The sequence below is a fragment of the Lemur catta genome, chromosome 1, assembly GCF_020740605.2.
Source record: "Lemur catta isolate mLemCat1 chromosome 1, mLemCat1.pri, whole genome shotgun sequence".
In the NCBI taxonomy this organism is placed as follows: domain Eukaryota; kingdom Metazoa; phylum Chordata; class Mammalia; order Primates; family Lemuridae; genus Lemur; species Lemur catta.
In genome coordinates, this window is record NC_059128.1 from 94508440 (window position 1) to 94521044 (window position 12605).

General features: G+C 38.9%; 1 protein-coding gene across 5 annotated transcripts in view; it reads left to right on the top strand.

Moving 5' to 3' along the window:
- SNX1 (sorting nexin 1) overlaps positions 1 to 12605 on the top strand; it is a 52012-nt gene that overhangs the window by 17208 nt on the left and 22199 nt on the right. For all 5 annotated transcript variants that reach the window (XM_045540904.1, XM_045540900.1, XM_045540901.1 and 2 more), the window contains exons 3-7: positions 5213 to 5340; positions 5886 to 5952; positions 9650 to 9693; positions 11744 to 11885; positions 12511 to 12589. In XM_045540904.1, coding sequence (XP_045396860.1) covers positions 5213 to 5340; positions 5886 to 5952; positions 9650 to 9693; positions 11744 to 11885; positions 12511 to 12589 — 460 coding nt within the window. The remainder of the gene's footprint in view (positions 1 to 5212; positions 5341 to 5885; positions 5953 to 9649; positions 9694 to 11743; positions 11886 to 12510; positions 12590 to 12605) is intronic.

Genomic DNA, 12605 nt, shown 5'->3' on the forward strand with positions numbered 1-12605 from the left:
AATGAACAGTATTTGATAGCACAACAAAGTGACTATAATCAACAATAAGTTAGGGTATACTTTAAAATAACTTAAAGAGTGGAATTGGGATATTCCTAACACAAAGAAACAATACATGCCTGAGGTAATGGGTACCCCAGTTACCCTGATTTGATTAATTTACATTGTATGTCCATTTCAAAACATCACATGTACCCTGTAAAGATATACAACTATTATGTACCCATGATAATTAAAAATAAAAATTAAAATAGTAAGAAATGCATTTGACGTCATAATCCAAATATATGCATATTTTTAGAAAACTGAAAAGTTTTATTAAATGATTTGCCCTTACTGCTTCTAAAACAGTCTGAAATTTTCTATTGTTTCCCTTTTTTAAATGCTCTTTGCAACCCATTGAATTGATTTCACAATCCACCAACAAGCCACAACCTGCAGTTTGAAAAACACAAGTATAAAGCAGGGTTTTTCAACTTTGACAATATTAACATTTTGGGCTAGATAATTCTTTGCTGAGGGGGACTGCCTTATTCTCAACAGGGAGTAATTTTGCCCCCCAGAAGACATTTGGAAATGGTTGGAGACATTTTTGGTTGTCAGAACTTGAGAATGCTGCTGTTATCCTTTGGGTAGAGGCCATGGATGCTACTAAACACTCTGTACACAGGACAGCCCCTCACAACAAAGAATTATTCAGCCCAAAATGTCAGTAGTGCCAATGTTGAAAAGCTCTGGTCTAGGCCGGGCACGGTGGCTCACGCCTGTAATCCTAGCACTCTGGGAGGCTGAGGTGGGTGGATTATTTGAGCTCAGGAGTTTGAGACCAGCCTGAGCAAGATTGAGACCCCATCTATACTAAAAATAGAAAAAGATTATATGGACAACTAAAAATATATATTAAAAAAGTTAGCCGGGCGTGGTGGTACATGCCTGTAGTCCCAGCTACTCGGGAAGCTGAGGCAGTAGGATTGCTTGAGCTCAGGAGTTTGAGGTTGTTGTGGGCTAGGCTGATGCCATGGCACTCTAGCCTGGGCAGCAGAGTGAGACTCTGTCTCAAAAAAAAAAAAAAAAAAAGGCTCTGGTCTAGAGTGATCTTGGAAGACTTCCTAGAGGAAGCAGGATTTATGTAGGAGAAAAAGAAAAGGGATGCAAATGGTTGGACAGGAACTATAAAGTTTGTTTGAGGGACAGTCAGTAAAGTTGGTGGGCCAAAGTAGGTGTTCTGAGAGAAGCCATGAAAGATAAGGCTGGAAATGTAGTTTGGGAACAGGTTTGGGAGGACTTTAATAATTAGAGTTTGATTTTTCATCCTAATGCCAATTAAGAGCCATTGGCAGTTTTGCATAAGGAATGTGATATGGGCAAAGGAATGTTTTAGGAAGACTGATCTAGTGGAATTATTGTATTAAGTGAGTTGCAGTGGGCAAAGACGAGAAACTCTTTAGAAGGCAATTACAAATAAGTTCAAGAGTGAAATGGCAGGCTGGGTGCATTGGCTCATGCCTATAATCCCAGCATTTTGGGAGGCCAAGATGGGAGGATCGCTTGAGCCCAGGAGTTCAAGACCAGCCTAAGCAACATAGTGAGACCCCCTTCTCTACAAAAAATAGAAACATTAGCGGGGCATGTTGGCTCACCTGTAGTCCTAGCTACTGAGGAGACTGAGGTGGGAGGGTCACTTGAGTCCAGGAGTTTGAGGTTGCAGTGAGCTGCAACAGGTGTCACTGCTGAGGTGACAGAGTGAGCCGTGTTTCCAAAAAAAAAAATGAAATGGCAAAGACTGAACATAATATGATAAAAGTGGAAAGGAAAGGTGAAAACTTTTCAAGAGAAATCAACCCAATCTGGGGTTCATGATTGGATATAATAGATGTCAAAAACATGGAGATTGAAGACTGGGTTAAAGCTTTCAAGTCCAAGGATTGAGAAGAAAATGGTACCATTTTTAGAACTATACTGTAAACAAGAAACTGGCTATGAGAGAAAAGTTAGTTTGGGTTTTAGGTATTTTAAATTTGAAATACAAAGGAAAATACCCAAGAGGTGATTTTTAACTGTGGTACTCTACCTGGGGAAAGAGAAAAGAACTGAAGACATGGGAATCATCTTCCTAGAGGTGATAGTTGAAACTGCCATGTAGTGAGGTCCTCAAAGATGAGGAAGGTGGGGAAGGGGAGAGATAAGATCTTGGGTGGAGAACTGGGAGCTGGGGCCACCTTGGCCTTCTCCTTGGAGGAGGGATGGTTGCCCTCTAAGCCCCATAAAAAAAAAAAAAAAAGATCTTGGGTGGAGGGTAAGATCTTGGGAGGACTCACATTAGAACTCTGGTAGGAAATTTAAAAGACATGAAAAGAAAGAAATTAGAGGAAGGAATATAAAGAGTTAGAAGATTTTCCACTTCTTTCATCCCTGAAACTTAAATACACACTGTTCATTTCTGGTAGTGATTATTTTTTGGATAAAATTTCTGTAGGAGAAACGATATGAATGCAGATAATGAATTCTCTTTAGTTTTATGGCAGATTGAAAAGAAGCTAAATTTCTGTCTTTAGGGTCTTAACATTTATATCATCTTTCTTATTTATAAGAAGACCTGAAATCTTAGTGAACAGAGTTACCCTCTTGATTGGGTTTTATGCACATGAACATGTAGGAAATCTTTATTAGGGACATATTTATTAGTAATGACAATTCTGATTAACTTCATTCTCCCACTAGTTTCGTACACAGCCAATACCTGCCTCACTACCAAGAAAGGAACATAAGATATCTCTAGAAAGAGTAGCTTCTCAGATGTTTTAAATATTGACTGTGGGCTGGGCACGGTGGCTCACGCCTGTAATCCTAGCACTCTGGGAGGCCGAGGCGGGCAGATAGCTCGAGGTCAGGAGTTCGAGACCAGCCTGAGCAAGAGCGAGACCCCGTCTCTGCTAAAAATAGAAACAAATTAGCTGGCCAACTAAAAAAATATATATATAGAAAAAAAAAAATTAGCCGGGCACGGTGGCGCATGCCTGTAGTCCCAGCTACTTGGGAGGTTGAGGCAGTAGGATCGCTTAAGCCCAGGAGTTTGAGGTTGCTGTGAGCTAGGCTGACGCCACGGCACTCACTCTAGCCAGGGCAACAAAGTCACACTCTGTCTCAAAAAATAAATAAATAAATAAATAAATAAATATTGACTGTGGAAATTTAAATGTTCTGATTTTATTTTTTACATAATTAGTTTAGTGATGATCAGAGTCTCTGATGGAGCCCAAAGGCTTTTCTGTTACTCTCATCAGAAGTTGAAAGAAAAAAAGCATGTCTTAATGTAAGTTTTGGCATCTTTGTCACATGAATTTTCATAGAAAATGCACAGCTCTTCAAAAATACTTTTAGTAGCATTCTAATAAGCCAAAGGTTTTAAATGACCAGTACCTCCTGTTTCGCAATACATTTATTAACTTATTTATATGGGCCCCCATATGATATGACTGTCCTACACATACTTCAGCTGGTTGCTTATTTCAAAGACTCCTACCAACCTAACACATTCATTATGTATACAGTTGACCATTGAACAACATGGGTTGGGGTGCTGACCCCCACACAGTTGAAAATCGTTGTATAGCCTTTGACTCCCCAAAAACTTTACCGACTTCTCTAAAACTCCTACTGTTGACCAGAAAGAAGCCTTACCAGTAACAAGAACAGTCGATAAACACTTACTTTGTATGTTATATATATTATATACTACATTCTTATAATGAAGTAAGCTAGAGAAAAGAAAATGTTATTAAGAAAACCACAAGGAAGAGAAAATATACTTACTATTCATTAAGTGGAAGTGGATAATAAAGGTCTTCATCCTCATCATCTTCACATTGAGTAGGCTGAGGAAGAGGAGGGATTGGTCTTGCTGTCTGAGGCAAAAGAAAATCCTTGTATCAGTGGACATGTGCTGTTCAAACCTTTGTTCAAGGATCAACTGTATTTTCTTTTATATTCCCACACCAGGATCAGATTATATTACCACCTCTCTTTCCTGATAGGGGTCAGATTTCATTTCTAACAGTGTGGTAACCTTTTTTGCAGACATGATTCACATTTAATGATTAGAACACTGATCTAGAACTTGATTATACCTATAGGCACCCCATCTCTGGTTTCTTTTTAGCTCCAAATGAAAATCTAGAAAAGAAGAAGAAACAGCATTCTTTGCATTTCCTAAGACTAAAATTGAATACCTAGTGATCAGACCAAACCCAAATGGCTATTTGTTTTTCTTTACTAAAAAGAAAAATATTTGAACTGTTTAGATTTAGAGCTTCTAGCTTCATTGCTCCCAAGTTGAAAGTACATTCTTTCTATTTGCATAAAAAATTTTAACACCTAAAAATGGTGCATATGCTATTTTAATAGTCCCCTCTCTGGAACACTTAGGGAATGTTCAACAGCATTTTCCCCAAATAGACAAAGGCAGTTCTTAGGCACTATTTTTAAAAAACTATTTTGATTAGAAATATTTTCAGATATCACACATCTTTTTACCCATTTGGATAGCATATACTATTAATAAATATAATTGAATCTTTGCAAGGAAGTCTAAACTATAGTTATGAACAATTCTTAAGCTCTGCTAAAATAACAGTGCTGTCCTCAATTGTGACAAACTGCCCTTTCCCAAGTGTTACTGTGTTTGTATCTTGGGTCCATTTTTTTCTATCTTATAGTTTTCCTAACTCTTCCTTTGGTGTCATTTTTTGCTATCAGTGTGCCTGCCTCTTCTGTCCTATTGGTTTGTAAAACAGATAACCGAACTTACTCTTTTACAAGCAATTATAACAAGAGTAAATAAGGTTTATATAAATATGGTTCTGATGGAATACTCCTAAGAGTAAAGTTAATTGACACTTATTTTGGTTGTTTAGTCTTTTTACTTGGTCACTTGTTCTTGCCTAAATTCTAGATAGGAGAGTAGCCAAGTAGTTGTATTTGGAAAGGAGAGGGAGAGGTTGCTCTACTAAGCCTGTGCTAGAAGAACATTTCCCTTGCCATCCTCTCCTTTTATCTATGTAAAAATTTTATAACTCTTGTTCTCTTAGTCTGAGAGCCTTTAACTATTGAGAGTGCTTGCTATTGTTCTTGCAAGTCTCTTAGACTATAGAGTTGAAGTTCAGCCCTCAAAGACTCATTATTGACTTTCATTTTAAAATATCAACTGTTTTAGATGCCACAGTGGAACTATCCCTGGACAGCACACAAAATAATCAGAAGAAGCTGCCGATCAAAACGCTCATTTCTCTTCCTCCACAGGAAGCCACAAATTCTTCTAAGCCCCAGCCAAGCTATGAGGAGGTGAGTGTCTATGCTATTGGTCTTGTTGCTTTGGGTTTTTAGGACTGTGTGCTGCCAATCTGAAGTTCAGTTGAATATGAACCTTGAGAAAATATTTATGACCCTTGAAGGAGACTTTTATGGTTAATGGACAGCTAGAACCAGTAAAGGACTCTTTCTTGGGCAGAGTATCTATTGCCCAGAGGACAGCACAAAGGCTTTAAATGGTCACTAATGATATTTAGTGTCTAAAGCTCCCATATTCAGGAGTATAGTCTCTCCTCACTCCCTCCTTAGCCTGCAAGAGGCAAGTCTTCCAAAATGTAGTAATTATTTCATTGTCATCAAAATAACGTTTTAAGAGAATGGATGTAAGAAAGGCTTGTAAGACTCTCCCAATTTAAAACTGTGGGAGTTGGTTCATTGGGATTGTTAGGAATTGACAGAGCTGAACAATCATACATAAAAGGGTACATATTGATTTTATTAGAGTGATATAAGCTTAATACAGGATAAAATTAATAGCTTTTTTGTGTCAACTCATGATTTGTCATTTCTTTAAAAAGCTAGAGGAAGAGGAACAGGAGGACCAATTTGATTTGACAGTCGGTATAACTGATCCTGAAAAGATAGGTAAGTGTCCTTAGGACTCCTTGTGATGTTAGGATGATATGGCTGTGGAAAGTGTAAGTAGCTATTAATAATTTTGGGATGGCTACCTTCAGAGCTGAACCAGCCAGTGTGAAATACTTCATCAGGATCTTTCTATAAAAGTATATCCGTTGCTCTGCTAAGGCCAGAGACAAGTTACCCAGTACTTTTTTTAGTTTTTTGTTGGCTTTAGGAAGAAAAATCAGACATCAAATACTACTAGAATTCCTTTTTAAAAACCCAAACATTGGCTGGGCGCAGTGGCTCATGCTTGTAATCCCAGTGCTCTGGGAAGGAGTGCTTGAGTTCAGGAGTTCAAGACCAACCTGAACAAAGCAAGACCGCATCTCTACAAAAAGTAGAAACATTAGTTGGGTATAGTTGCATATGCCTATAGTCCCAGTTATTTGGGAGGCTGAGGCAGGAGGATCCCTTGAGCCCAGGAGTTTGAGGTTGCAGGGAGCTATGATGACGCCACAGCACTCTAGCCAGGGTGACAAAATGAGACTCTGCAAAAAATTTTTAAAAATTAAAATTTAAAAAACCCAGACATTTCCTTCTGCCTAGGAGTTGATAAGACCGTCTTAATTCTCTTTTGAGATCATAAATTCCATTTAAGTGTCCTAAAAATACATGTTCTAAAACTTTGGGACATTGAACTTATTTTTTCCCTAAGTAAGTTTGACACTTTTATTATATATCATTTATCATGTACTCTTGGTGTCCTAATGAGGTAGGGAAGTCTGTGTCTCTCTTTGGGACCTAGGATGAATTGTGCTCAAATTGAAATTAGATTTTCAAAAAGCATAATACTTAACTTTGGCCAGACTTGGATTTTTAGGATAGCATTTCCCTATTGGGAGGGTGATTACTGAGTGGAGCACAATAGACCTTGATTTTCCTTGTTCCAGGTATAATTTCTTACAGAAGAGGCAGTATAGAGCTTGTCCTAAACAGGGGTGGTGTTTATATGGGTAAGGAGACAAATTTAATGGTTAAGAAGAAAAATGTAATTCCCAACCTTTTGTCTATTCAGAACTAGGGACAGGAACTAATTAGACTTTGTCCCAAAATGGTTTTCATAAAACTGTTGATTTTTACTTTTCCTGGACTGTTTCACTGGGAGGACATTTATGAGCATCTTACACAATCCTATCATCTAACAATAGAGGAAATTGAGGACCAGAAAGGAGATGACTTTCTTGTTAGGGCATAACATGACCTATGGTAGAGCATAGATCAGAACTTTGGATTACATGTCTAGGATTCACTCTTGCTTCTCTATTATTTATGAATATTCTATGAGCACATTAATTTTAAGCTAGTTATTAGCTGCTTTAAATCCTTGGTGGAATAAGACACATTATGAATGGTACTAATTCTTTTAAAATGTAGTAAGTCATGTTTGAACCAGGAGAGGGAGTGTATTAGTCTTTTAGGGCTGCTGTAGCCAAGTACCACAAACTAGGTGGCTTAAAACAATAGAAATATATTCCCTTACAGTTTTGGAGGCCAGAAATCTGAAATCATGATGTCGGCAGGGCTATTCTCCCTCTGAAGGCACTAGGGGAGGGCTGTTCCATGCCTCTCTCCTAACTTCTGGTAGCCTAAGCATCACTGCAATCTCTGCCTTCATTGTCACTTGGCATTCTTCCTAAGTGTGTTCACATTGTCTTCTCTCTACGCTTGTCTATATGTGTCCAGATTTCCCTTTTTTTTAAATAAAGACACCAGTCAGAGTGGAGTAGGGCCCACCCTAGTGTCCTCATTTTAACTTGATTGCATCTGTAAAGACCCGGTTTCCAAATAAACTTACATTTTTAGGTACTGAGAGTTAGGACTTTAAATATATCAATTTGGAAGGGGATACAATTTGCTCCATAACAGAGAGTAATTTAAACGTCCCATGGATCAGTTTATTTAAACACAGATTAGTCTTGGTGATAAGCTTTCATCGCTTACACTGTAGTCTAGATTCTTGGTTGTGTTGATGCCAAGAAACCAACTAATTAAAACATTTTCATATTTAAGGCCTGATCTTTATAACAACATATTCTGTTTGTGTGGCTGTTTATTCAACATGTGCTTCTTGCTCCTGCACACATCTAAATAAATTAGAATCCTACTTTTACCAGGATATTCTTTGCAGAGCCTTGGTAATTTGCATGTGCCATCTTTAATTCTGAAATTATTTAGAAAATTTATATAAATTATAAGACTGTTGTATTACTAGCCCATTTGCAGATCTGTGTGCTCAGTGTGTATATGTAATGTATCTCCTTTCATGAACATTACCTTAGTAAAGGCAGCTAACATACTGGTAATGTATCTGAAGATTCTGCTTTGCTACCGTTTTATGTATGTTTGCATTTAGAATTTCTTAATTATAGGCACTAAATTACAGGATTGGACATTTGACTGTGACTATTCTGTGAATGAAATTTTGAGCACTACTTCCATAAAGTAAACTTAGATGTTTTTTTTCTTTTGTCAGTGATAAAACATCCTTAGTAGTATTAGACAATGTAATATAAGTGGTTTATAAGAGAACTAAAGGTAGTAATCAGTGTAATTTCTAAAACTTAGCTTATGATTACTGTTTTATATACACCTTTTTGGTAGGGGATGGGGAAGTACAGCAGACAAGCCTTCTGTTCCCATTTAATCTGCAACTTCTCTGTGTGCTTTATAAAAGCAGGCAGTTCCAGCCATTTCACTGAAACCAGCTGTAATATGTGGCCCTTTTGATCCAGTACTGCCTGCCCCTTCTTCCCCTGGTCCCTCACCCCAGAACTAGTTCAGGAGCTTAACCATCTGGTAATTGTTGCCCTAGGTTTGTTGTGGGGAGGAATCAGGAGTGAGGGAGAAGGGGAACAAAACCAACCAAAAATATCCTAGTCCAGCACTGGAGCTGTGTCTGTCTGGATTCCAATGTATGTCTTTTCAGTGCTCAGGGACTCAATGGTGGCTTTATCTCCCTAAGTGGTCTAGGTCAGGACATTACCACAGAGCAAAACAGTTGCTTGAATCCCAAATTATTTAACAGTCAAAGGCTTTTTCGTAATAATAATTCCTCCAGGAAAGGGAGATTTGTGTGACATTAGGCAGCCAAAGTGTCTTCCTGCCAGGCCCTTTGCTCTTGGTGAACATGCTAGATCAGAGAGGTCAGTGTCCCCCAGCACCAATGGAGGGGACTGTGACAGTATTTCTGAAAGAGCAAACCGAGCCCAGAGCTAGCCTAGGGTAGAACTACTTGTTTCTTTTTACATCAGTTGCTTCCTTCTCCTCCTGCTTTATACAGCAAGAGAATTGTTTGGTTTCGGACAGATGTGTGTAACCAGCCCAAATATTGGCATGGTAACAACTGATGGATTGTGAGTATCCAGTGCTGCTTTGTGGAGAGTATAAATGGAGCCTGGCTTTGGAACAGGGAGCTGCCTCTCTTGTCTGACTCAAACTGGGGCCCAGCCAGCATCCATGGGGGCATGATATGTGCCACAGAGGCCCTGAGACAAAGTAGGAACCGGCTTCTGGGATTGCATGTAAAGCTTGGAGATGAAACAAGTATCCCTTCTCACACAGGGCTCTCATGGCTTATGGTTCCTGGTTAAATGTTAGCTTGATTAGCACTGCTTTGGTTTATAAGATAACCCTCTCCTGCTCTCATGTTCTTCCACAGGGGATGGTATGAATGCGTATGTGGCCTACAAAGTTACAACACAGGTGAGTCCAGGTGACCCTGCTGATGACCACCTTTATAGACTAGGGTGCTCATACCAAGAAGGTCATCGTTCAGATCATTTCTGGGTATCTCTTTAGTTTCTTTGCCAACATCTTTCTTCACATTTACTAGAGATGGAGCAAGCCTGCATCCCCTTGGTAGTTTCATCTGAGTACTCCAGACTGAGCCTTTCCAGTATTCTTCCAGAGAGCTAACACTTCAGCGTGAAAGTTCACAAGTTGTATTAAGTCATGTGGTGTATCTGGTACAGCCCTCTCCCTCTTAGGAACTATGTGGCTTGGAACTAGTTTGGTGGATTGCTCCAAACTGAGAGTACTTACGTCTTTAAAACTCCTCAGTTCTTCAGAGATTTCACAGAGCTTTTTAATATTTTCCTGAACCTTTTGCCCTTCAGATCTGGTCTTCCTTTTTTACATAATGTTAATGCATACAAAACTTATACAATGTTGTATGCAAGTAATGAAGCATAATAATGAAGCCCTGAACCTACTACCAGTCTTTTTTTTTTTTTTTGAGACAGAGTCTCACTCTGTTGCCCAGGCTAGAGTGAGTGCCGTGGCGTCAGCCTAGCTCACAGCAACCTCAAACTCCTGGGCTTCAGCGATCCTACTGCCTCAGCCTTCCGAGTAGCTGGGACTGCAGGCATGTGCCACCATGCCTGGCTAATTTTTGCTATATATATTTTAGTTGGCCAGATAATTTCTTTCTATTTTTTTAGTAGACACGGGGTCTCGCTCTTGCTCAGGCTGGTCTCAAACTCCTGACCTTGAGCGATCCACCCGCCTCGGCCTCCCAGAGTGCTAGGATTATAGGCGTGAGCCACCGCGCCCTCCTACTACCAGTCTTAAGATGAGTATCATTAAACCCATCTGTGTTTCTCCCTGTCATATTCCCTGCCTCATACTTTAGATGCAGCTGCTCTCCTGAGTTGTCTCTCATTTCCTTTATAAAAAATATTTATATAGATATCTCTAAATAATATACTGTTTTGCTTTATTTTTGAGTTTCATAAAAATAGTATCATGCCAAAAATAGTGCTTTCTTTACTTAGCATTGTTTCTCAGACCTATCCTTGTTGGGCATAGCTGTAGTTAGTCCATATATTTATCCATTTTCTGTTGTGAACATGTTTCCAGTTTTTCTAACTGTAAACTATGAACTTTGTTGCACATCTGTAGTGCACACATGGAAGAGTTTCTCTAGAGTATGTAACCAGGAGTAGTTCCCCTGGGTCATAGCTACTGCAAGAGTTGCATACAAGGAATACAAACTGTTTTTAAACTGTTTGTACCAATTTATGCTCCCTTTGGCAGTGTGTAAAAGTTCCCATTGATTCGCTTCCTTGCCAGCAATTGGCGAGGCCAGCCTCCTTAAATTTTGCCTATCTAGTAAGTATAATGAGATCTGTCATTATGTTGTAGGTTACCCTTTTTTTTTTTTACTAGAAGTGTCCTTTGTGTTGCCTCCCTACTATTTGTTGGCCTGTCTTCTGTGAGTTCTAGATCCTATGACACTTTAGAGGTTAGTGTCTCCAGCTTAATATATTTCAACTGATCCACCCACTTCCCCTCTTAGAAGCACTCTTTAGTCTGTCTTGTCTTTAGTTTGGGTGCTTTAATTCTCGCAGCTGATACCATACCCTTAAATAACTCAGTGAAGGATAAATGGGTTACAGGAATCATAGAATTCTAGTTTTAAACTAAAATTCAACATTTGTTTCTTTAGAGCAAGGGTTCTTAACCTGGGAATGAAACTATATTTGAATTTAATTTGTTGTTTTTATAATTCTGTATATTTTATTTCATACATTTAAAATTCTGAGAGGGGCTCCTTAGGCTCCCAAACTGCCAAAGTGGTGAAGTATAGCCCAAAAAAGTTTAGGAATCTCTGCCTTGGAGAAAGTTATTTGCTAGGTGGCTAAAGGGCGGGAATCTGGGAAATGGATTTCTTTGATGTCAGCTGGATGGTTTCAATATACTTAGTCATCCCCTATTTGGAACGAAATTGCCTGTGTTTTTTTCTGTCCCCAAGACGAGCTTACCAATGTTCAGAAGTAAACAGTTTGCAGTGAAAAGAAGATTCAGTGACTTTCTGGGTCTTTATGAGAAGCTTTCAGAGAAACACTCTCAGAATGGCTTCATTGTCCCTCCTCCGCCTGAGAAGAGCCTAATAGGTAAGGCTGTGGTCTTTAACTCCACTTGGATTTTTTTCTCCTTGCATTTGTTCTGAAGTATACTTACTGCCTAGTATATGAGACTACTTCTAGCAACACTGTAGAATCTTGTGTTTAGAAAAGAGACATTTCCAGCATTTTCTTACCCTTGAGGTCTAGAGAAATAACATATTTTGACTTGTTCTCTCTCTTTGAGGACAGTAGGGGGCTTTGGTTTTAGCCTCCAGTGTTTGTTTGTTTGTTTGTTTTATATTGATATCCAAGAGTCTTAAATGATTGCTTTTCCCTCCAGGTTGAAATATACTAAATTGGACTGGGGATCCAGGAAGGAACCTTCCCATTACCATCAACTGATGTTTATACTCAGAGTGCTGTGGCCCCTTTCTTTAGAAAATGTATACTCTGCAAGTCCCAGAGTTTAGAACCTTCAGCACTTGGAGACTAGTTAAAAAATGACTCCCATGTAAAGAACCTTTGGTCTATGCCTGCTCATGACATAGAAGTGGCCTTAGATTGTGTTTTGTAGTGCTGTCCTCATTGCCTTCCCCCCCTGACTTTTTTTCAGAACCGGTTTATCCTTTTCATGATGATTTGTGGTTATTTTGCTTTTTAAATTCCATTCTAGGAATGACAAAAGTGAAAGTTGGGAAGGAAGATTCTTCTTCTGCAGAATTTCTTGAAAAACGGAGGGCCGCTTTAGAAAGGTGAGAAGCTGAAACT